Source organism: Kogia breviceps, chromosome 9 (genome assembly GCF_026419965.1).
Source record: "Kogia breviceps isolate mKogBre1 chromosome 9, mKogBre1 haplotype 1, whole genome shotgun sequence".
NCBI lineage: Eukaryota > Metazoa > Chordata > Mammalia > Artiodactyla > Physeteridae > Kogia > Kogia breviceps.
Window position 1 is genome coordinate 14,859,210 of NC_081318.1, and position 24,956 is coordinate 14,884,165.

Genomic DNA, 24,956 nt, shown 5'->3' on the forward strand with positions numbered 1-24,956 from the left:
CCCCTCAACAGATGAATGGATAAAGAAGATGTGGTACACACGTGCGCGTGTACACACGTGTGTGCATGCGCGCGCACACACACACACACACACACACACACACACACACGATGGGATACTAGTCAGCCATAAAAAAAGAATGAAAATTTTGCCATTTGGAGCAACATGGATGGACTTAGAGTGTGTTATACTAAGTGAAATATGTCAGACAAAGACAAATATTGTATGACATCACTTATATGTGGAATCTAAAAAATAAAACAAGCTAGTGAATATAACAAAAAAGAAACAGACTCATAGATATAGAGAACAAACTAGTGGTTACCAGTGGAGAGAGGCAAGGGGGGAGGGGCAAGATAGGGGTAGGGGATTAACTACTATGTATAAAATAAATAAGCTTCAAGAATATATTGTACAATACAGGGAATATAGCCAATATTTTATAATAACTATGGATGGAGTATAACCTTTACAAATTGTGAATCACTGTGTTATACACCTGAAACTTATAATGTACATCAACTATACCTCAATTAAAAAATAATAACACATCGTAGTACTTAATCCTGTACTATGGATCAGAGTTCATTGATTTACACACTATTTTGTCCCTCCCCTCGTTACTTAATACTAAAGAAACACCTTGTTCATGGGACTGTGATACTGTCCTTCTTTTCAGTACTGCAGTTTGTGCCTCAGAGTGTGGATACGGGCTTCTGCAACTTCACCCAGCGCATCGAGAAAGGCCTGATGATAGCTCTCTCTGAAGTGAGAAAACACCACCAGGGGACGTATAACCTCACGGTGCAGGTGAGAATAGCATTGAATGCAGAACAAGATGCTTTATCTTTTAAAGAGGAACTAGTTTCATAATGGTTTGTTTAAGACACACTTAACTCTTACTGATTCCCTCCAGCAGAGGAGATGTAGTTCACGTGGATTAGAAATCATCTCTTTCCATGGCATCGAGTCCACAGAGCATGAATAGGCTAAGTATATTTGAACATTGTAGAGGAGGCCAATAACCAGGGAGTTCAGATACGGTGAGCTGAAGAGAGATGAGCCTATGTAGGAAATGCAAGAATGTTCCAGAAAAGAACTTAAATATCAACTTTAAGTATCAACTTAAATATCCAATGGGGGAAATGCCTAAATACACTAGTGTTTCATGTTATGGAATTTTGTTTCATGAAATACCATGAAATGCAGTTCTTCACTCTAAAAACAGAATATAGCTACTAATCAAAGGATAGGTTTTGTATGTATTACGTGGAAACTGCTGATGTTTTTACATTTCTTTGATATTTATCCCTCCATATTCTTTGTTCCCTCTTTCTCAAATTCATTTTAAGTAGATTTTGGTGATCCTGGATTCACCCTCCATATTTCTTATTTTTTCCATTTCTTTTTTATTTTATTTTATTTTATTTTTTATTTTTTATTTTTTATTTTTTTTTTTTGTGGTTTTTTTGTGGGTTTTTTTTTTTTTTTTTGCAGTACGCGGGCCTCTCACTTTTGTGGCCTCTCCCGTTGCGGAGCACAGGCTCCAGACACGCAGGCTCAGCGGCCATGGCTCACGGGCCCAGCTGCTCCGCGGCACGTGGGATCCTCCCGGACCGGGGCACGAACCCGCGTCCCCTGCATTGGCAGGCGGGCTCTCAACCACTGCACCACCAGGGAAGCCCTCCATTTCTTTTTTAAACTCCCTATTTTTACAGATTTCTAGACCTTCTCCTCTAAGTTATTAATTTCGTCTTCAGATGTGTTCATTATGTTATTCAATCCCTCGTGAATTTTCTTTTAGCCGTCACTGTTTTTTCCTTTTTATTTGCTCTTTTTTCATCGCAGCCTTTCCTGTTAGGATGCAGGCTTATCTTGAATGATGATACAATATTTCCTTGAAAGTTTCTGGAGACATTAATTAGTATTTTTAATATGTTGTCTTCCATGCGCTAAGTTGTCTCTGTTTTCTCTGCGCTCTTTGCCATTGTCCTGTGTTGATCTCGGCCCTTCACTTTGGTGCTGTTAGGTTTCTGTGATCGCCTGTAGACCATTGGCGGCTGTCCCTAGGAATCAGGAAGCAGGTGGTTAGTTTTGGCACCTTGTTCATCTTTCCACTCCAGCTGTACGGTCTGTGTCTACATAAGCCTTGTCTCCTGGTGGGAGGATTCACTGGAGCCCTGGGTACCAGGCAATGTGTGGTCATGGACAGGCAGCGTGGGCACCCCTGCCCGCCGTGTGAGATGAGGAGGTTGTACCCTGGGGATGGAGTGAGCTAGTGTGTTTTTCATGGCAGAGCTGCTCTTTCTTTCACTCTCTGTCTTTCTTTGTCTCTTGTGTGCGCTGCGGTTAACTCCACCCACCTTGCTGCCTAGGGGGCCACACCACAGGGGGTCTTCGGTCCTCTGTGGCAGGGAGCTCATCTTCCTCAGGCAGTAGTTCTTCGGGCTCCTGGGGTGAAGGTGGAGCTGCTAGCGCTTCTGAGTTGGCCTGGGTGTGAAGTGGGAAGGGAGAAGGGAGGGAGACAGCCGACTCAGCTGCTGGCACTCAGTGTTTAATTAGCGACCCGGATCGCGGGCCCTGGTCCAGCCTGGTCTCAGCTCCTGCAGATCTGTGCCGTGGAGGCCTCCTGGGGCCCCTGAGGGAGACCACTCTCAGTCGGCCGTGGTCTGTGCCTGTGTGTGTTTGGGGTCTCCGTTCCCTCCGTTCTGGTTTGTATCAACATGATCCCACCCCCTCTCCATCTTTCAGTAATTTGACAGAATCTCTGGTTTTCTTCCATGCTCAGCGCTGTTGTGGATTTATTCCCGTTTGTTCATCTTGTTGTTATTTCTTTTTTTTTTTTTTTTTTTTTTTTTTGGTGGTATGTGGGCCTCACTGTTGTGGCCTCTCCCATTGCGGAGAACAGGCTCCGGACGCTCAGGCTCAGCGGCCATGGCTCACGGGCCCAGCCGCTCCGCGGCATGTGGGATCTTCCCAGACCGGGGCACGAACCCGTGTCCCCTGCATCGGCAGGCGGATTCTCAACCACTGCGCCACCAGGGAAGCCCTTGTTGTTATTTCAGTGGGATTTGGGGTGGGGAAGAAAAGGGGAGGGACTATAAATACATGTGCTCAGTTCCCCGCTTAATGTAAAAAACATTTTCAGTAAACTAAGGGTTTAAGAGTATTACAAAAGGGAGCCAGGTTGTGAAGCCAATCACTCTTCCTTTAAAAATGCTCCTTTTAAAAAACACTTGGTGAGGGAAATTGTGAGATCAAAATCATAGTCAGGCTTTTGGCTAGACATCTTAATTGATTTTAGAAGCTTATTCTGATTTCTTTCTTTCAGATCTTGAATATCACCGTGGGGTCTTCAAGGCTGGCTCCTCGCCGGGGCCCAGTGAACATCGTCTTTGCTGTCAGAGGCTCTCAGGGGTTTCTGAATGGGTCTGAAGTGAGCGAAATGCTAAGGAACTTGAGTGTGGTGGAGTTCAGTTTCTACCTGGGGTACCCAGTGCTGCAGATTGCCGAGCGTGAGTTCTGCTCTCCTGGGCGCGTGGCCGCGAGTACTTGTGTTGGTGGACCTCTCCTTTTCAGATAAAATAGCTAAAAGAAATCTGGAACATAAATTGGAGCTTCTCAGATCATGCCGGGGTGGGCCTCCAGAACCCTCCTCTCCCACTGGGCTTGCTTCATTATTCTCTTTAGAGAGCCAAGGGCACTATCAAAGATTATACCGGTTCTGGAAAAGGTGAAACCAGAGGGACTGAGAACAGATTTGTGGTTTCCAGGGGTGAAGGATGCGAGCAAAGCAATTTTCGGGGGGGTGATGAGAATGTCTTGTATTTTTATGGTGGTGGTGGTTCCACACGTCCATGCATTTGTCAAAACCCATAAAACTGTACCCCAGAAGGAGTGAGGTTCCCCGTGTGTACACTTAAAAAGAAAAGAGAAACAGAAATGAAAACAAACAAAACCTTCCTTCCTGGTGGAAGCGATTTAATTCACAGTACAAATGGATTGGAGGTAGGGGAAACGTTTACTTCAAAACGTTTAAAATACAGTAGATTCCACCCCACATCCAGTAGATTCTAGAGTTGAAGCCAGGCAGAAAAAGATATCCAATTCTTTTTCAGAATGGAGCAGCCAGGTGGTTTAATGATTCTTGTCGTATTTTTGTGTACTGTTAATTAAATGGAAAGGAATAACGTGTAAAATGCAAAAGTAGACAGGGGTAAAATTGTTATTTACAAATAGCAACTTTCAGTGATAGATAGAAGATTGTCACTTTACCCTGCCTGAGTCATGGCTGGGAAATTCCAGGGCTCTGAGGTGCACGGTGTGAAAAAGTCATTGCTCTGGAACAATGACGTTTCAAGGGGAACTTCTGGGTGAGCTCTCTGTGAAGTAGTGTCCCATCGTGTTACTTGAGTAAGCCCTTTCTTTCTTTTTCTCCCTCTTTCTCCCGGAGACTAAGGTGCTCAGGACCCTCCCACTGACCCTGCCTTCCCCCCAGCCTGGCACTTTGTTCTTCCACAGGCAGAGCTAATTAGTACAGGAGAGGCAGTGTTCTGTGGCTTACCCAGCGCTCCCTAGAACACTCACCTTTCCGACTGTTGCAAACAGGTTTTTTACGTATCTTTCTCCCTTTCTCACCCTTTCCTTTTTATAGCCTTCCAGTACCCACAGCTTAACTTATCGCAGTTGTTGAAGTCCTCTTGGGTAAGAACAGGTATGTTTGACTTGCGTAATGTTTTGGGGAACTGTAAGAGTGTGAAGTCTGTGGGGGAGTATTGAGAAGGATACTGCCTTTCCTGTTTCTGAGTCCTAAATTCAGGGCAAAATGTACCTTAGATTCTTGGCAAAGAATGAATGAGAAAGGGATTCGAATTTGGCTGTGGGAACGTGTCCCACTGAGTTACGACACAAAAAAGGATTGGCTTTCTTTAAAATTCATACATCAAGTTCAGGGCAAAGTCTAACAGCAATTGACAATCTTCTGACCAGAATAGGACAAGGTTCTGAAGCAAGGATCTCTTTTTTTCCCTAAAAGCCTCATATGTCTGGTTTTATAAGGACAAATAAGGTAACTTGGTGAGCCAGTAAGAAGCATGTTTTAAAGTCTTGTGGGCCCGGGTCAGATATTTACAGCTATGGCGTGGCAAATAAAGGCTTTCTAACTTGCTATGAGGAGGTGTAAAAGATAGTTGGATGCTCAGCGGGTACCCAGCATGTAAGCAGCACAGTGAGGAAGCAGCTGGTCGTGGGGAGGAAACTTGTAGAATGGGCATCGTCACCACTGACAGGTTCCCGGACGCTGCCAGCTCTCGCTGCTTCACATACAACGTCGCCTATAAAGGCCCCACCTCTCTGCATGGTACAGTGGCCTTATTTCCCGGATAATTTTCATGGTGGTTAAGTGACTTGCCCGTGGTCCTATCTCAAAGGGGATTTGGAAAGCACAAGCTTTTTTCCTTCCGTAAAGGCTGACAAGATGTTGTCTGTTTAGATAATCTAGATGTCTGAAGACAGGCCTCCTTATCTCGAGTCGGTGAATGAGTCTAAATTTTGAGTCAAGATAAGACATGAACTCAAACCATTTCCAAAAATTTTGCAATAAGCGCAGACAAAACGTTTGATCTTGTGTAGGAGTCCTGAGCTCCAAAGCTCCTGCATTGCTGAGCTCCTGGGACTTCTGGCCACCGGTCTTCCTAAACTTTAGAGATAAGACCCGTGGGCTACCCTCCCTGGACTCTCCCGCACCCCATTCAGCTTGCCTCTTTCCCCTTTTAATGTCTCCTCTCTGGGAACTGGCATTTTATAGTAATCCTGTGTTAATTTCTCTTGTGCACACGTACTTTTCTCTCCACTGCCAACTTGTTTGGGGGCCTGTGTGTATTTCACCTTAAACGTAGTCCTCCTGGGTGTTGTCGAGAAGCAGCTCCAGAATGAAGTGTTTCAAGCTGAGATGGAGCGCAAACTGGCCCAGCTGCTCAGCGAAGTGTCCACCAGAAGGCGGATGTGGAGAAGGGCTACCATCGCTGCTGGGAACAGCATGGTACAGGTAAGAAGAAGGAGGCCAAAGGAGTGGGGAGGGAAGGAGAGAGAGAGCCGTCTAAAAATGGGCTGTATTTTCATGCAAATGGAGAATGCCAGGAGAAAATGCTGCTAAATAGACTGATTGCTATCGTAGGCAGACACTGAATGTGTCAGCATTTCAGTTCCACTGGAGTCTAGACAGATGTTTCCCGAGTCCTTAGTAAGGGTCCGTACAGTAAATGGCCTTGTGGGGACCACAGCAAAAGAATATATAAGTGGGTTGCCGTACCATTGGACGATCTGATTTTTCGAAGAGTGGTTTTTTAATTACCAAAAATGTAGTCAGTTTTATGGAATGGCAAGCATTATTGATAGCGTCATAGAGACAAATCATTCAGCTGGAAGAGACCTTGAGAGGCCGGAAAGAGGAAAATGTTCTGCCCTCTATTCTCGCACTCTGTCCTCTCTGCCTCCTGCCAGCCCTGCTCGTCTCACGTTACCCAAATGGCCTTCACTAGGTAAACTGGCAGAAAGTTACAAATGACAGATTCATTGGAATCCCAAAGTGACCCCTTTAAAAATGCACACCACACTCAGAGAGCGCCGGAGGTTGGGCTGTAATTTCTTCCCATCTCCATGTGAATTACGTTGTTTTGGATTTTTTTTCTTTACCAAATGCTGACTTGTAGAGCTAGGAAAAGGGGATCTTTAGAGCTATGGCGTTTCAGCGACAGGAAGCCAGGGTGAAACCCTGGTGTGCAGGGGTGGGGAGGTTGGTGGTCTAGAGGCTTTAGAGAGAGAGATGTGAAGCTGACACTGGGTAGGGCAGCTGGGCTCTTTGTGGAGAGCTGACATCATCATCATCCCTCAACCCTTTTACCAAGTTTTCCCCTGTAAGTGTTGCTCTTTATTTTGCCTCCCAGAAAGGTGGTTGTTAGGATTCTAAAATAGTTCCTGTGCCGGATGCAGTCGAATATAGGGAGATTTAAAAACTCATTAAAAAAATTGAGAGCAGTATTAAACAACTATAAAACTAAGAATAAAAATGAAAACGAATTATAAAAGCCTTGCTTTATTTAGCAGCTCTGGCTTCACAGAGCTCAAGGTCTGGGTGGAGGTTAATTTATGCACATAAAACAGTTATAGAGTACCATAAAACTACAGAATGAGATGCTTGATTAGATCTACAAGTTCCCCGAGATAGAAATGTGGGATTCATGGAAGTTAACCAAACCATCCCAGACTAACGGTGCCATCTGATGGATCGCTTAGAAACCGTGCCCTACGTCTCTTCCCCTTTAGGACGACCAAGTACGAAGATATAGATAAGAATTCATGTACAACAGTACAGGACTCTTCATCAAAACATAATGTGTAGCGGCGCAGTGGTTGAGAATTCCCTGGTGGCGCAGTGGTTGAGAATCCGCCTGCCGATGCGGGGGACACGGGTTCGTGCCCCGGTCCGGGAGGATCCCACATGCCGCGGAGCGGCTGGGCCCGTGAGCCATGGCCGCTGAGCCTGTGCGTCCGGAGCCTGTGCTCCGCAATGGGAGAGGCCACAACAGTGAGAGGCCCGCGTACCACAAAAAAAACCCCCAAAAAACATAGTGTGTAAAAGTGAAAGTATTGGAAAAACCTAAATGTCCAGCAATTGGAGAATGGGCAAAAAAATTGTAGTGAAATCTTTATATGTTGGAAAATCCCATTATCTTTTTTTTTTTAATTAGTGAGGGAATATAGAAAAAAGCTCAAGTGAAGAGAGGCTACAAAAGAATGTGTGCAGTATATCCAAATATTAATATACAAATCATGAAAAAAATAACAGGAGGAAATATGCCAAAATGCTTACAATGATTTTCTTTGTTTGATGGAATTTCAGGTGATTTTTGTTTTATTCTTTATAGTTACTTTTCATGTTTTTCAAAACTTCTTCAATGAGCATATAGTTTGTATAGTGAACACATGATTTTTTTTTTTTGAACACATGATTTTAATCAGAAAATATTTTTAAAAATGAAATTGAAAATGTTGCCCCAAATGATGACTCCATTATACCATGGTTTTATGGATTCTAGATATGAATCTGATAAGAAGTCATCCAGAAAGGATGCTGGGATTAGATTTTAGTGACTGTTACTTTCAGATTGGAGAAGCTTATGGAATTAAAAAATATATATATTTATTTATTTGGCTGTGTTGAGTCTTAGTTGCGGCATGTAGGATCTAGTTCCCTGACCAGGGATCTAACCCGAGCCCCCTGCTTTGGGAGCGTGGAGTCGTAGCCACTGAACCATCAGGGAGGTCCCTAGAATCTTTACTCAAGGTGGCTATCACTGGCTATTTGGGTATATGGTTTCTGCAAGAAGAAGCATTTCTAAAACTTATCAGAACTTTAAAATGGAATAAATAGGCATGTAGGTAGAGGGACAGGTGGATATAATCTATTGCTTTTCAGTAGCCCTTTATAGTATTCCATTCTGAAGGCTAATAAAAATTAAGCACTGCAGCACAGTTCCAGGGAAAGAAGTAGGTGGTTAGGGAGCAGAAGTGGTCAAGGAACTAGCCTAGAAACAGCAAACAGAGGGCTGGACAGGTGAGCCGTTAACAAGATATAGAGTTGTAAAGGACAGATTCTCCAGGGATGAGAGTTTGGACCTGTGTTAAGGATCTTTATACATGATCTGGAAGTAGGCATTCACAATGAAATCATGAAATAGTTGATTTGCCAAAAGTTTCCAGTGGTGTCAAGAAGGAGGCCAGCAGCTGTGTCCAGAGCACAGGGCACCATTACAGTTCTGTACATGTGGCTAGAAAAGTAGCAGCTGCATTTTGCCAATGGCAAATGTAGAGACCAAACATTCAAAATACTTGTACAAAATAGAGGGCTTGGAGTTATCGTTGATCTTTCTCTCAGAACATCAGTCCACCATTTTGCTGCAGTCTAAAAGGGGCCATAAAGTTGTTGCATATTACTAAGAGAAATAGCAACAAAATAGAAAGCTATATTTATGCAAAACAGTGATATATCGAGTGTACTAGATTCTAAAGTACTAATGTAAGAGTACTTCACTGTTAACACCAGAGGAATATAAATTTTGGGACAAATCAGAGTAGTTTGACCCAGCAGGTTATGAATTTATGAAATTTTTTCCAGCTTGATTGTGATGTAATTGACATAACATTGTGTAAGTTTAAAGTGTACAGTGTGATGATTTGATATATGTATATATTGTGAAATGCTTAGCACAGTAAGATAACTTATCCATCGCTCACATAGTATCTTTTTTGTGTGTGTGTGTGTGTGTGGTGAGAACTTTTAAGATCTACTCTCTTAGCAGATTTCAAGTATGCAATACAGTATTGTTAACTATAGTCACCATGCTGTACTTTAGATCCCCAGAATTTTATGGCTGGAAGTGTACCCCCTTTGACCACCATCATCCATTTCCCTTACTCTCTACCCCTGGCAACCACCAATACACTCTTTCTTTGAGTTTGGCTTTTTTAGATTCCACATATGTGTGAGATCATACAGTATTTGTCTTTCTCTGTTGGACTTTTTTCACTTAGCATGATGCCTTCAAGGTTCATCCTATGTAGTTGCAAATGACAGGATTTTCTTCTTTTTTATGGATGAATAATATTCCATTGTGTGTGTACATGTGGGTATGTATCATGTATTATATCACATTTTCTTTCTCCATTTGTCCATAGATGGACAGTTAGGTTTTTTCCATGTCCTGCCTGTTGTCAATAATGCTACAGTGAACATGGGGTGCAGATACCTTTCCAAGATAGTGATTTCATTTCCTTTGGAAATCCCAGAAGTGGAATTTTTGGTCCATATGCTAGTTCTAGTTTAAAATTTTTGAGGAACCTCCATACTATTTTCCATAGTGGCTGTACCAGTTTACATTTCCAGTAACAGTGCATGAGGGTTCACTTTTCTCTACATCCTCACCACCACTTATCTCCTGTCCTTTTGCTAATAGCCATTCTAACAGGTGGGAGGTGATATCTCACTGTGGTTTTGATTTTCATTTCCCTGATGATTAGTGATGTTGAGTACCTTTTCATGTACCTGTTGGCCATTTCTGTAACTTTGGAAAAATGTCTGTTCAGATCCTATGCCCATCCATATGTTACTCAGATTTTTTTTTTTTTTTTTTTGCTATTGAGTTATATGAGTTCCTTAATATATTTTGGATATTAACCCCTCATCAAATAATGATTTATAAATATTTTCTCCCATTTCGTAGGTTGCCTCGTCATTTTGTTGATTGTTTCTTTTGCTGTACAGAAGCTTTTTAGTTTGATGTAGTCCCATTTGTTTATTTTTGCTTTGTTGCTTGTGCTTTCGGTGTCTTATCCAAAAAATTATTGCCAAGACGAATGTCAAGGAGCTTTTGCCGTATGTTTTCTTGTAGGAGTTTTATGGTTTTAGGTGTTTCCATTTGGAGTTAATTTTTGTAAGATGGTGTCCAATTTCATTCTTTTGGATGTGAATATCTAGTTTTCCCAACAACATTTATTGAAGAGACTATCTTTTCCCCGTTGAGTATTCTTGGCTCCTTAGTCACCAGGGTCTTTAGTGGTTCCATATGAATATTAGGATTGTTTATTCTGTAAAAAAAATAGATTTCAGTATACAGATCTTTACCTCCTTGGTTAAATTTATTTCTAAATAGTTTATTTTTTTTGAGGTTATTGTGAGTGGGACTGTTTCTTTTTCAGATACTTTGTTGTTAGTGTATAGAAATACAACTGATTTCTGTATGTTTATTTTATATCCTGCAACTTTACTGAATTCACTTATTCATTCTGATAGTTTTTTGATGGAGTCTTTAGGGTTTTCTATATATAGGATCATGTCATCTGCAAACAGAGATGGTTTTACTTCTTCCTTTTCAATTTTGATACCTTTTATTTCTTTTTCTTGCCTGATTGCTCTGGCTAGGATTTCTAGTAATGTGTTGAATAGGAATAGTGAGAGTGGACAGTCTCATCTTATTCCTGATCATAAAGGAAAAGCTTCCAACCTTTCACCATTGAGTACAATGTTAGCTGTGGGTTTGTCATATATGGCCTTTTCTATTTAGAGGTATGTTCCTTCTATACTCAGTTTGTTGAAAGTTTTTATCATGAATGGATGTTGAATTTTGTCAAAAGCTTTTTTTGCATCTATTGATATGATCATGTGGTTTTTATCTTTCATTTATTAATGTGGTGTAACATTTATTGATTTGCATATGTTGTTGAATCTCACTTGATCATGGTATGTGATCCTTATAATATACTGTTGAATTTGATTTACTAATGTTTTGTTGAGAATTTTTGCATCTGTATTCCTTAGAGATATTGGCCTGTAGTTTTCTTTTTTTTATAGTGTCTTTACCTGGCTTTGGTATTAAGGTAATGTTAGTGTCGTAAAATGAATTTGAAAGTGTTTCCACCTCTTCAATTTTTAGGAAAATTTTGAGGATTGGCATTAATTCTTTAAATGTTTGGTAGAATTCATCAGTGAAACCATCTGGTCCTGGGCTTTTCTTTGCTGGGAAGTTTTTGATTACTGATTTAATTTCCTTACTCATTATTGGTCTGTTCAGATTTCCTATTTCATCATGATACAGTCTTGGTAGGGTGTATATGGCTAGGAATTAATCTATTTCTTCTAGGTTGTCAAATTTGTTGGTATGTAATGTTCATAGTAGTCTCATTTCATCCTTTGTATTTCTGTGGTATCTGATGTAATGTCTTCTCTATCATTTATAGTTTTTGAGTCCTATCTCTTTTTATTGGTTAGTCTAGCTAAATTGTCAATTTTGTTTATCTTTTCAAAAAACCAACTCTTAGTTTTGTTAATCTCTTCTATTGTTTTCCTATTCTCTATTTCATTTATTTCCATGCTAGTCTTTATTATTTCCTCCCTTCTGCTAACTTTGGGCTAAGTTTGTTCTTCTTTTTCTAGTTTCTTGAGGTGTAATGTTAGGTTATTTATTTGAGATCCTTATTTTTTCTTGATTTCATTTATAGCTGTAAACTTTCCTCTTGTAAGTGCTTTTGCTGCATCCTGTAAGTTCTGATATGTTGTGTTTCCATTTTAATTTGTCTCAAGATATTTAAAAAATTTCCCTTTTTTTTTTTTTTTTTTTTGGTTCACTGGTTGTTCAGGAGTGTGTTGTTTAATTTCCAAGTATTGGTGAATTTTCCAGCTTTCCTCCTTTTTTTTTTTTTTTTTTTTTTTGCGGTACGCGGGCCTCTCACTGTTGTGGCCTCTCCTGTTGCGGAGCACAGGCTCTGGACGCGCAGGTTCAGTGGCCATGGCTCACGGGCCCAGCCGCTCTGCGGCATGTGGGATCTTCCCGGACCAGGGCACGAACCCGTGTCCCCTGCATTAGCAGGTGGACTCTCAACCACTGCGCCACCAGGGAAGCCTGCTTTCCTCCTATTATTGATTCTAGTTTCATACCGTTGTGGTCAGAAAAGATACTTGATATAATTTCTATCTTTTTGGAATTGTTGAGACTTGTTTTGTGGCCTAACATATGATCTGTCCTAGAAAATGTTCCATGTGCATGTGAGAAGAATGTGTATTGTGTTGCTACTGGATAGAATGTTCTATATGTTTGTTAGGTTCATTTGGTCTATAGCATTGTTCAGATCTGCTGTTTCCTTATTGATTCCTGCCTCGATGATCTACCCCTTTTTGAGAGTGGGATATTAAAGAATTTATGATATTTATTATTTTAAGAGCAGTTGTTCTCAACTGGGGATGACTTTGCCCCCCCCCCCAGGTTACATTTGGCAATGTCTGGAGACAGTTTTGGTTGTCATAACTGGTGAGGAAGGGCATGTCTGTTGCTACCGGCCTTGCGGGAGTAGAGGGCAGAGATGCTGCTAAACATTCTACTATACTTGGGATAGTCCCTCGCATCAAAGAATTATCTGGATCAAAAATGGCAATAGTACTAAGGTTGAGAAACCCTGCCCTAGAAGAACAGGGAGAAAATGCTAATAGATTTGAGAAAGGATTGGCTAGAACCATCAATAGTTTCAGAGAACCAGGGATGTACCTAACCATTATGGTTGATGCTGGGAGGACAACAGTGCCCTCCCATGACCTGTTGGAGCTGGTTGATGGCTATTCTAGGCTGGACTTGGTATGTTCTGTGTACCCTGCTTGCCCCTTAGTCTCAGAGAAGACTTCGAGCAAGACAAAGCACGTTTGTTATTCTGCACAAAGGAACTTTCATTTTGACTGTTCTTCTTATCATCAAGAGAACGTCTTGGGCATTCTGGAATCTGGAATGGTGTAATGACCTTATTAGGGATAGGAATCAATCCTGAGTAACACAGTCAAGATTGAGTGCCCCAAGAAAGGGCATCTGGAAACATGAGCTTCTAAAATGCTAATAGTTTCTGTTATCTTTCAGGTGGTAAATGTGTCAAGGCTCGAGGGAGATGATAATCCCGTGCAGCTCATCTACTTTGTGGAGGATCAAGATGGAGAAAGACTCAGTGCAGTCAAGTCTTCAGATCTGATTAACAAGATAGATATCCAGAGAGCAGCCATCATCTTGGGTTACCGAATTCAAGGAGCTGTCGCCCAACGTAAGTGCGTGAGGTGTGGCCCCTCACAGTCATCTGTGCTGTGCTGGGGTCAAAAGCCAGTCTTTTTCTGACAATAAACTCTGAATGTAAAGCATTCTTATGTGCGCACAGTAGATACAAGAGGTCAGTCATTAAAATTTAATTTGCCAAGACCTTCTTTATTTTGATTGCACGCAGTTGTAGCATTCGCTGTTCTTTTTCCTACCCAGCATTTTATATTCAGAGTGTTATAGTGAGTTTTAGTAGCTTGAGTTAACTTTAATAATTTTCCCCTCCTCCTGTACTATTTAAAAAAATTTTTTGTCTTAGGTAAAATAATGTGTTTTCTCTGTATATATTCCAAAATCTTACATGTCATACTTTGAATGTTGGTGGGGACGGTGAATCACACAGGAAGCTGGGAGGTGCCCCCTGCATTTACTGGCTTCCTTCTGGGTCTTCTAACACAAAGAAGTCCTTGATTCTTACCCTTTCCAATCCTGTTTCTCTCCCACCCTGTCCTCACATCACTCATAATTTAGAAAGAGGTATTTTGGAATTTCTTTATTATTGTTGGAAGAGTCTGGACCCCTGCCCCCCTGGCAATGGCTACTCTCAGTGCCGTTTTTCCCCAACTCACAGATTTGGGGTATTTCAAATTCAGAAAAGGAGAGGCATGGAAGAGTGTATTTCTCTAAATATACCTTTATGAATCAGACTACTGTTTCAATGTGGGTGTTTTTCCTTTATAATCCTGGGAGCAATCCTTGTAAGAGCTCAGAGAAACTTGCTTCCCAACAGTAAAGGGATAACTAAATGTTTGGAAGGAATTTAGCATCAGAGGGTGCTGAAGAACTCCCGAAAAACTTGGGCGATGAAGGCAGTTTTTAACAAATGACAGCTTTGAAATTATCCTCCATGATGGAATGTCCTTTGTAAGAGCTATACTTGACCCTGGAAACTAACCAGGATGAGGGCTATGGGCACACTTTCTCCGTTTTATAGGTGATGATGGGAGAGTTGAAGCAACTAACCATTGGTGCTTTGTGTTTGTGTGTTTGAGATATGATTGTATATTAGTGTGTTCTATTTCAAAGCAGTGAGAAAAAAAATAATGAAGCACTTACGTGTGTTTCTTCATATATGACATTTCTGATTGTTGGAGAAGTGCCCCACTCCAGTTAAGCACTTCCCTTTTTAGAAAAGATTCCTTGCAGTAGGCTCTGGGCACCTTTCAAGACTACTTTCATCTGCTCTTACACTCCTCTTGCCTCCGTTTCGTGCTGAAAACCAATAGTCCTGAGATTGGGAGCCTAAGCCAACACCAGGGCCAGCCCCAAAACAGCTGCGGACTTGATGTCAGGCCCTCGTTTTGACGAGTCACAGGGTTTTACTAGGTTAGAACTAAGAAGAGTACCCAGTTGTCTCGGCTCCTCAGTTTGGTTGTGTCAGTCCTATATTGTCAGCTGTTTTCATGCAAAATGAACTACATAGGGCTTCCCTGGTGGCGCAGTGGTTGAGAGTCCGCCTGCCGATGCAGGGGACGCGGGTTCGTGCCCCGGTCCGGGAAGATCCCACGTGCCGCGGAGCGGCTGGGCCCGTGAGCCACGGCCGCTGAGTCTGTGCGTCCGGAGCCTGTGCTCCGCAACGGGAGAGGCCACAACAGTGAGAGGCCCGCGTACTGAAAACAAAAACAAAAACAAAAAAACAAAAATCAACTACATATACAAACTATATTCAGGTCAAATTAAAAAATGCAAAATTTTAACACTTTGCCACGTTCTCCATTTCCCGCATAGTCTTTGCTTTGTGATTTGTGCTTCTTTCATAGTGCTTGTGCTTGAAAGGGCTTGCTCCCCTCCCTGGTCACTCTCTAAGGGGCCTAAACCCAAACTTAAACCAGCACTAAGCATCTTTTTATTGTTACATCTTTTTTTTTTTTTTTTTTTTTTTTTTTTTTTTTTTTTGCGGTATGCGGGCCTCTCACTGCTGTGGCCTCTCCCGTTGCGGAGCACAGGCTCCGGACGCGCAGGCCTAGCGGCCATGGCTCACGGGCTTAGTTGCTCCGCGGCATGTGGGATCTTCCCGGACCGGGGCACGAACCCGTGTCTCCTGCATCGGCAGGCGGATTCTCAACCACTGCGCCACCAGGGAAGCCCTATTGTTACATCTTTGAGTAAAAACATTCTGATCCCGTAGCACGTGTTAACCATTATAGGATATGAAAAGAGTGTAAAAGTTAGTCCCTGCCCAGGAAGACTGATCTATATTTGAAGAGACAAGGCTTAGAGTCCTGACCATATTAATGAGCGAAGTAGTACAGTATATCAGGATGATACATTTATATAATAAAATGCATTGTAAAAGAGTAGCGAGGTACCATTTACAAGGCCAAGACAACCAAGGACAAAAGAACTTCGACAAGGGGAATCTAGTGTGGTCATGGAGAGGTCGTTGTGAAGTGGCCCTAACGCATGAGAGAGTTGGGCAGGGAAAGGGGGCATTTTGGTTTTCAGAGTCTGGTGATTGGAACCTGAGCTTTAAAAGGACCAGGGAAGCAGTTTTAAGAAGAGCTGAATCTTGCGAGAGGATGAGTACGGACTGAAGAGGATGAGGGCCCAGAACTGGGAGGCCGGGTTAGGGAGAGGAGCTGGTGAAGGAAATTAAGGAGGACAGCGTAATTGAAGCACGATCGTCCAAGGCCATGAGTGGAGGGGGTGGGGAGGTTGGGGAGTGGAGGATTCAAAATAAGTAAGTTGATTTAATGTAATTTTAAAATTGACAACTGGTTTAGTAGCTTCAGTTAAAAGTCATGTTTTAATTGAAGGGTTGAGGGAGAGAGATCTGGGTAAGGAGATGAAGGCGGTGCTCATAGACTGCTTACTGGGACTTCTGGTTTTCGGTATGGCAACATTCCTGCAGTGAGAATTTAGGGAGGGAACCTGGCAGAATCAACTGGACATCAGGAGACGTGGAATAAACCTCGCTTTGCCATTGAATTAGCCATGTTCCTTGAGACACGTCATTTATGTTCCTGTGATCCCTACTGTATTGTAGGTGGCATGTGTTGTGTTTGTTTACTGGGTCCTGTTCCGTGTCCTCAGGAGACCACAGCCTCTCCCCAGTTGTCTTGAGCTGAAATGACAGGGACTCGCGGGGTTTCTCATGGAAGAGGGCACATTTACTGCCCGGAAGGGCTGTCCAGGAAAGGAGTGCAGAGGACTCACTGAGAGGCCTTTCTTCCTCATCTGCAGCTGTGGACAGGGTGAAGAGGCCGTCCCCTGAGTCCCGGAGCAGCAACCTCTGGGTCATTGTGGGCGTGGTCGTGCCAGTGCTGGTGGTGATGGTGATTGTTATCATCCTCTACTGGAAACTCTGCCGCACGGACAAATTGGACTTTCAGCCGGACACCGTGGCCAACATTCAGCAGCGTCAGAAGGTAAGGGACAGACCCCTGCCCCCCGCGTTCACGTGAGCATCTTGGGGACTGGGGTAGGGCAGGTCAGGCTCCTGGTACGGAAGGACAGGGGCGAGAGCTGGTCAGGAAATCTTTTGGCTTTAGTGTTGGTGTCCCTTTGCCTCCATGCTTGCTTAGAAACCCAGGTCTTCCGTAGTATTAAATACATGCCCAGAAAATGAAGCCGTGTAAAGGCTTAGCAATGCTGTGGGCTCTTGAGTTCCACTGTGATTTTATTTTTGAGATGTTCAGTTAGAAGATCACATCCATTCCGTGGATGAATTCTGATCTATTTTAACCCTGGATATTTTCAGAGAACAAGAGCCAAGGGAGATTTTCTTTGATCTGTGTATCTATTTCTTTCATACGCAACTGTGCTGGCCGGCTCCTTTATTTTCCATCCACCACATTGCAAGCCTACTTGTCCACCTTGATCAAAACCACATAATCATTAAAAAATGGTAATACATGCCTTAAACATCTTAACTTTATATATTTATATATATATATACACACACACACACACACATACATACACACATACATTCGTATATATATATATAAAATTAGTCTTTATTTGACAATCTTTAAAAAAAATTTGGAGTATTAGTCCACCAAAAGGAATTCTGTGTGGTCTTTCTCGTGAAGAAACAACACACATAAGGCATCAGCTGCAGTTTCCAGTTTGGGTTTCCTTAGGGAAGAGCAAAGCAACCTGAGTACAAAATTTTCTAGATTTTTTTCAGTATCCCCCCTCCCACCCTACTCTGCAGTCTTTTAGAGTTAATTCTCCTACACCTAATTTGACAGCAGTTTCTTTTTCCTTTTTTTTTTTTAGCAGCTCCTTTTCCATGTCTTTCCAAGGTATTCAATTTAGTTTTTATGGTAATAGCAGTTCCCTTGTCACACTTAGGTTTCGACAGTTTCTGCAGTATTTGTCACATACCAATTTCAGAGTGAAGACATAGCCTCTTGGTCAGTATCCAGCTCCCCTGGTGAGCAAGAACATGCCAAGTAAGAGAAGAGCTCATTAGGTATAAACATTGAGCTCATCAGGCAGGTCGGCCACACCCGGGGCGTGGGAAGTGGTGGTCACGGACTCTGGTTATTAACATGTACCCACTATGGGTCTCACACATTTAGAGGACTCACTCGACTCTGAAAGTTTGCTAAGAAAAAGCAAGCCCGAGGCAGAAGAACAAGAAATAAAGGATCGCCCTATTAACCTTTTAATTTTACTCTGATTTTCTGGGTATAAAAAAATTCTGCACATTATCAACCTAGACCTGATGGATGAAAAAAATGAGTATTATTTTAAAATTCATTTTGTTTGTAAAAGTAAATAAAGAGCATTCTTTTTCTTACAAATTAAATAAGAAATGCCAACTCTTGATTAAATTGCAAGCTTATGGTTACCCAGTATTTTGGAAGCAGTTTCTACTAAGGTTGTATTTATTACCTATCTTCATTTATTATTTACATAGTCTGCTAAGGTCGTTTTGTTGTTAGACTGGTGAATAGCACGGAAAAAACCTGGAAAAAAGTCCTTACTCTACTAAATGATTCACAGTGTGAATTTCATCGTAGTGAGATCAGCAGTAGGTTTGGAAATGCTTTTGTTCTGGTGAAAGAGTGTTGTTACAGAGAGAGATTTAACCAGTGTAGATGGTTATATATTTAGGTCAGTAATGTGCCGTGCTTCCTAACATAAACACTCCCGTGGAAGCCCATCCATTGTCTGTTACTTCAGTAAACTATCAGAGGACAGCATCCCTTGAGCTCACGGCAGACTATTCCGCCAGCTTTCGCCTTCTGCCACTTCTACTTCCGAAAGAGTCTCACGTCCCAGATGTTGCCGTACATCAAAATGGACAGTTTCCAATAGAACTTGAAGCCTTTGGAGTCCCTTTTCTTCAGGTGCTGCCTGGATTTGTGCATTCCCTTTTACAGCATCTTTGCAGGAAAGGCCTTCTGCATGGAGGACTCCCTGAGAGAACAGGTGTTTTCTGACCCTGTGTGGAGCGTAGCAGGGTCTTTGTTTTGCTGGCAAAGGCACTCACCATAAAGATCTCGTCATGTTGTTATAGTGAGAAAATGATGATTTCTATTTAGTTTAAAAACAAATATCTCTACTTCATAAGCGTTTCTTCTAAGATTATCTGGCAATAGTGAAGGGCCTCCAGCCTATTCCTTGGGGCACTTTGCAAAGATGCTGTCTTCCCTGTGACCGCGAGAGCTCTTTTTCCTTCCTGTGCGGCTCTGTGTTTTCTCTCTACGCTCTGCTCACCCCGCCCCCTGACGACGCTTCACCACTACTCTCTGAAATCTTTTAGCAAATCCCAGAGCTGCAGACATCTGGAAACAATAAATCTGCTGACCCAAAATCCACACCCCCTTCTTCTTGTAACCAGAAGGAAACCTCTTCATATTGTCTGGGAGTAGATTAGTTTTGAAATATGATGAGCGAGGCCGTTCTGTCTTATTCTGAAGCAGGGTCTTTTACAATTTCTAATGATAAAGAAAAAAACCCCTAACCCCAGTCTTTCTTTTATCTGTATTCCCTTTAATCTGTAGCCCAAAGGCGTCACTTTTTTACTGCTCCCAGTAAAATTGCAGCTTGGACCCGCCCCGCCCTGTTGAGGTTCTATTTAAAGACATGAATGGCATTGGCTAGATGCTGCCGGCCCTGTGGAAACTTGTTCCTTCTGCCGGGGACAGTCCACACCCCCTGGTTGGCCTAGGACCCTGGTTCCTAGCCTGCTGGCGCTCCGGGCAGCCAGATGGAGCTGCCTCAGCCACCGCACGTTCATTCACCAAACGCCGAGCATTTGCTCCCAGCCAGGCAGGGCTGGGCTGGGTGACAAGCACGGATAACACGCGATCCCTGCCTTTGAGGGCTTTCATAAGGGAGAAGGACAAGCAGCTAAAAACTGACACGCAGCGGCGTAAGTCTGTCCAGGGCGCTGAGGGAGCCCAGGCAAGGGGCAGCCACCCCTGCGTCTGGAGGTTGCGGAGGTAAAGTGGGCCCAGGCAGGAAGGATGGAAGGGCACAGCCAAAGCCGAGGCCACAGAAGTAGGCAAGAGCCATTCCTGGAGGAGTTTATGGAACCCGTCAGGGGGCGGAGGTGATGCTGTAGGCCCTGGGAGCCACTGAGGGGGGTCTTGGGGGGGGTGTGTGTGTTTGGAACCGCCACTTAAAGGGCTCAACGGGTTGAAGGGAGGCTCCAAGAGCGTTTCTTTCATCTGAGCCGAGTTCATCTCCTCCCCCTCCGCAAGGATCCTGGTAACACCTAAAGCGTTGGTGCTTTCAGCGCACCCACGTGATTTGCTGCGGCCTGGGAGGCGGGAGAATCTGGGGGGACTGCTCGCCACCTCCGAGACCTCAGGGTGACTGGTGGCCCCGTGCTGGGCAGATGGCCATAGTTTCGCCTTGTCTTCACCTCCTGAATGGAAGCAGCCTGGTGGCTGTAGGGACTTTTCACATACCACACCCATCAAATGGCAAATGCTTAAACAATGGCTCTCTCTTCAAGGCTGCACATTTTTTTTTTTTTTTTTTTTTTGGTACGTGGGCCTCTCACTGTTGGGGCCTCTCCCGTTGCGGAGCACAGGCTCCGGACGCGCAGGCACAGCGGCCATGGCTCACGGGCCCAGCCGCTCCGCGGCATGTGGGATCTTCCCGGACCCGGGCACGAACCCGTGTTCCCTGCATCGGCAGGCGGATTCTCAACCACTGCGCCACCAGGGAAGCCCAAGGCTGCACATTTTTATTCAGCCACTTTGGGGATTTGCTCTGTGGATTCTCTTGTCATCTTAACTGCTCCTTCCCAGGGGTTCAGGCTGACCCGAGTACCGGGGACTTCACTCTGTCGTGTTCCATCTGGGTCGCATTATATTTATGGCTTTTACATGTTTTAAAATTCATCAGGCGTCTGTCCTGTTACTTGGCTGACCTGCTCTACCAGCCCACCCTAACTTGTCAGCGACGTATTCCGATGAGATACAGACACCGGGGTCTGTCCCTTCTGTGATATATTAAAGAAAGAAGGAACAAAAGAGCCGTCTTTCCTCAGAAAACCTGCGTCCTAATGGGAATATTGAAGGCACTAATGAATTGTGACTCTCTTATAAAATGCTGATTGACACTTATTCTGCATGTGGAGGCTGGAGGCACAATACAGCCAAACTTAACTCTAGATTTTTTTTAAGACTCGGAAAAACTAGAAAAAATGTTCCAGAAAATAAGGATGAAACAAAAGGAGCCAATTCCATAAGTGAGGAGGACAGTGTTTTCTCTAATTTTTTCCTTCTGTGTAGACGGCTTTTGTGTGTAAGCAAAAAAATTTCTATTGTTATAGAAGGAGGTGACTCACCCATCCTGAGACAAGTCAGGGATCTAATGAACGTATTTAAAGATATTAGTCGGGGGGCTTCCCTGGTGGCACAGTGGTTAAGAATCCGCCTGCCAAGGCAGGGGACACGGGTTCGAGCCCTGATCTGCGAGGATCCCACATGCTGCGGAGCAACTAAGCCCGTATGCCACAACTACTGAGCCTGCGCTCTCGAGCCCACCAGCCACAACTACTGAAGCCAACATACCACAACTACTGAGCCCGGGTGCCACAACTACTGAGCCTATGCTCTAGAGCCCGCGAGCCACAATGACTGAGCCCACGTGCCAAAACTACTGAAGCCCGTGTGCCTAGAGCCTGTGCTCCGCGACAAGAGAAGCCACCGCAAGGAGAAGCCCATGCACCGCAACGAAGAGTAGCCCCCTGCTCGCCACAACTAGAAGAAAGCCTGTGCACAGCAATGCAGCCAAAAATAAATAAATAACATATAATAAATAAATAAAAAACATTAAAAAAACCTAATCGCATTTCCATAAAGACAAGCAAAAAAAACCCCACAAAACTTACCAAAAAAACTGATATTAGTCAGAATTAACAAAAGCCAGCAGGACTTTAAGGCTATAACGGATGTATATTTCATATGACATCTACCCTTTTCTTGGTTCCCCACGAAATCCAGTAAGTTTGGTGCTTCAACTGACCTTTTTGAAATCCATTCAGTCATCAGATATTTATTGAGGGTCTACCGTGTGTCATGTCCTGTTGCTGAATTACAAAATTTTGTATCTAAATTTATATCTGTAGCTTTATCTGGTTTCTGAGAACTCTCAGCTGACTGTATTAACTGCTTGATGTTTCATTGACCTACAGCAATAACATTGCTGTCAATCTCATTTGCATGGTGCCTCGGCATTTATGAAGCATTTTGACATTGTCAGGGAGGAAGAAATGTTCTAGGTTTTCCTGGCTGGTCTACAAATTAAATTGACCTGAGACGGGTTAACAGGAGAAAATCACAGAAAGGTTTAATAACATGTATACATGGGAGAGACCCATGTATAGAACTGAGTGACTCACCAAAATGACCAAAACCCTCACCTTAAATATCACCTTCAGCTAAAGACAAAAGAGGACGTTGGTGGTGGTTTGGGACTTCACAGGGGAGAAAGCCAGTTCACATGAAGATGTAAAAGCAAATGTTTGCTAAACAAATGCCTACTGGGTCAGTCAAAGACAGGGGACGCAGAGAGGAGTGGTGATAGCTCTCTTTCTGGAATAGGTCCTCTATCTATATTCTGTTAGGCAGTTGGTGGGGAAGGGAATATCAAACTTTCTTCCTGAGTCTTTTGGGCTTTGATTGTTTTCAGCTTGAAATAATCCACATGCCGGAGAGACATTTGGGGGTAGCAAATTTTGTTTCCCTATGACATATACACATGTACAGTATGTTTCTTACATGAACCTGAGATCGTGTCAGGGAAGGCATTTAGTTCCTGGACTTGGGGAAGCACTGCTGTCCACATTTTTCCCTTATCACTTTGGAGACCTTTGCTTAGAGAAGGCAATCTGGGGCTCCTCCTCCAACTTTGATAAAGCAAATCATCTAAGTTGCAAAAGAGGTGATGCTGATGATTAAATGACTGTTGATTATATCTGTTATTCTTTCATTTATTTATTTAAATATCTATTTATGTCGTTTGGGCTGCGTCCGGTCTTAGTTGCAGCACTCTGGCTTACTTGCCCCGTGGCATGTGGTATCTTAGTTCCCCGACCAGGGATCAAACCTGCACCCCCCTGCATTGGAAGGCGGAGTCTTAACTACTGGACCACCAAGAATGTCCCTATTCTTTCATTTAGAGGCACCTTGTGGAGCTAAAATGAGGTGCAGCTGGGGTAAAAGCAGGCACACGGATAACAGGTATCCTTCTTCTATGAAGTAGAAGAAGGATTCTTCAGAAAGGAGAAACCAAGTTTACGTACAGAAGTTGTCTGTTTGGAATTTGATTCCTTTAAAAGGGCCACATGCCCCTAGGAAGGTGTACACCCCCAGAGATTTGGGGAGCCCAGCTGAGGGTGGCTGGTAGGTCGGGGGGGAGCCATGGAGCTACAGGTTTGGGCTCATTGTTTGGGAAACAGCGTTTGTGAGCCGAGGACTGCGTGCCACTCACAATCTGCCCTTGTGTGGCGAAGTAGACCGCTGGTAACACGATATCATTAACTTAGAAAGCATAGGCATGCCAGTCTTTGCCTTTTGTTTCTGAGCAGTATCTTTGTGGACTCTATTTGTGGTAAGTTCTGTCCCCCTCTGCTGGCGTAAGCCATCATTGCAGGCTACTTTCCTTCTACCCATCCAGCCTAGATTTTTAGTACTAAAAGGCCTTAAGAGGTCAAGCCATTGACGTTGTCACTCATCTGGGCCTAAAATTAGCACACATATGCCCAAACCTTTCACTTCTGCATGCAGTATATTGTCTAGAACAGCTCCTTCGATGGGTTGTCCTTTGTCTTCTGACTGATAGGACTCTCGGTGGGTGTGGAATTCAGCCCGATGGGATTGCATGTGGGGCTCCTCCCAAGGAGACCCTTGGGACAGCTACTAATATGTGGTTTATTTTCCTCTACTTCGTAAAAGCTCAAATAAAGGAAATGGTTAACACCCACCCCTGGCACTTTCATTGTCCCCAAAATAGTGCCTCACCTTTATTGCCCACGTTTCTGTACTTCTTCAGACCTCTTTCGGTCTTGGCACAGGCCTAGAAGCTGACCCCGGACTCTGGTCGCAGGGCTCACAGGGTGTCTGTTGTGGGTTTGCTGTTGGTACCGGGTGTCCCCTGGTAGGGCTTCTGCATCCACCAGTGTGAAGGGTGCACTTGAGAAGACTCTTCTCTCCTTCTTTGTGCCCCCATTACTTCCGTTGGCCACTCCTTTCTAGAAATTCCTTATTCCCTTGGCTTCTGTTACACTGAAGTTTCCAAATTCTTCTGTTTCTTTGAAGTCGCCTATTTTGTTCCTGGCTTCCTTTTCCTCCTCTTAGCCGCAAGCTGTTAGATGTTCTCCAGCGTTTTATCCATAGGCTCTGTTTTCATCTGGGAAAATCTCAACTCCTCTATGTGTCACCTTCTATACAGATGCTCTCAAGGTCACACCTCCAGTCTGAGAGTTCCCCCAAGCTTGACCTCTGTTCCCAGCTATGCGGAGCTACTTTTCTTTGGAGCTTTTCCTGCCATCTCAAACTAAGCATGTGTGAAGCGAAACCTGTCTTTTTACCTCCTTGTCATCGTTCCCTCGCAACTCACCTTTTTCTCTTAATGTCACGTCTGCTGTTCGGGATACCCTGAATGTAGCTTCACGTCAGCACTGGAGTCTTCCTCCCCTTTGCCTCTCGAGTCTGTGTTCAGCTTCCACGTCCTTCTGCCTGGTCTCTAGAGCTGTTCATTCCTTCCCATTTTCCAGAGCTTTTCATTTCTTCCCGTTTTCGCTGCTGAGGTTTGGGCCCAGGCTTTCGTCATTTCGTGTACGTAGTACTGCTGGGCCCT

General features: G+C 43.6%; 1 protein-coding gene across 2 annotated transcripts in view; it reads left to right on the plus strand.

The window, feature by feature from the left end:
* KIAA1549 (KIAA1549 ortholog) overlaps positions 1-24,956 on the plus strand; it is a 143,952-nt gene that overhangs the window by 66,628 nt on the left and 52,368 nt on the right. For both annotated transcript variants that reach the window (XM_059074850.2, XM_067042056.1), the window contains exons 5-10: positions 680-810; positions 3,332-3,515; positions 4,655-4,714; positions 5,898-6,046; positions 13,455-13,632; positions 16,866-17,050. In XM_059074850.2, coding sequence (XP_058930833.1) covers positions 680-810; positions 3,332-3,515; positions 4,655-4,714; positions 5,898-6,046; positions 13,455-13,632; positions 16,866-17,050 — 887 coding nt within the window. The remainder of the gene's footprint in view (positions 1-679; positions 811-3,331; positions 3,516-4,654; positions 4,715-5,897; positions 6,047-13,454; positions 13,633-16,865; positions 17,051-24,956) is intronic.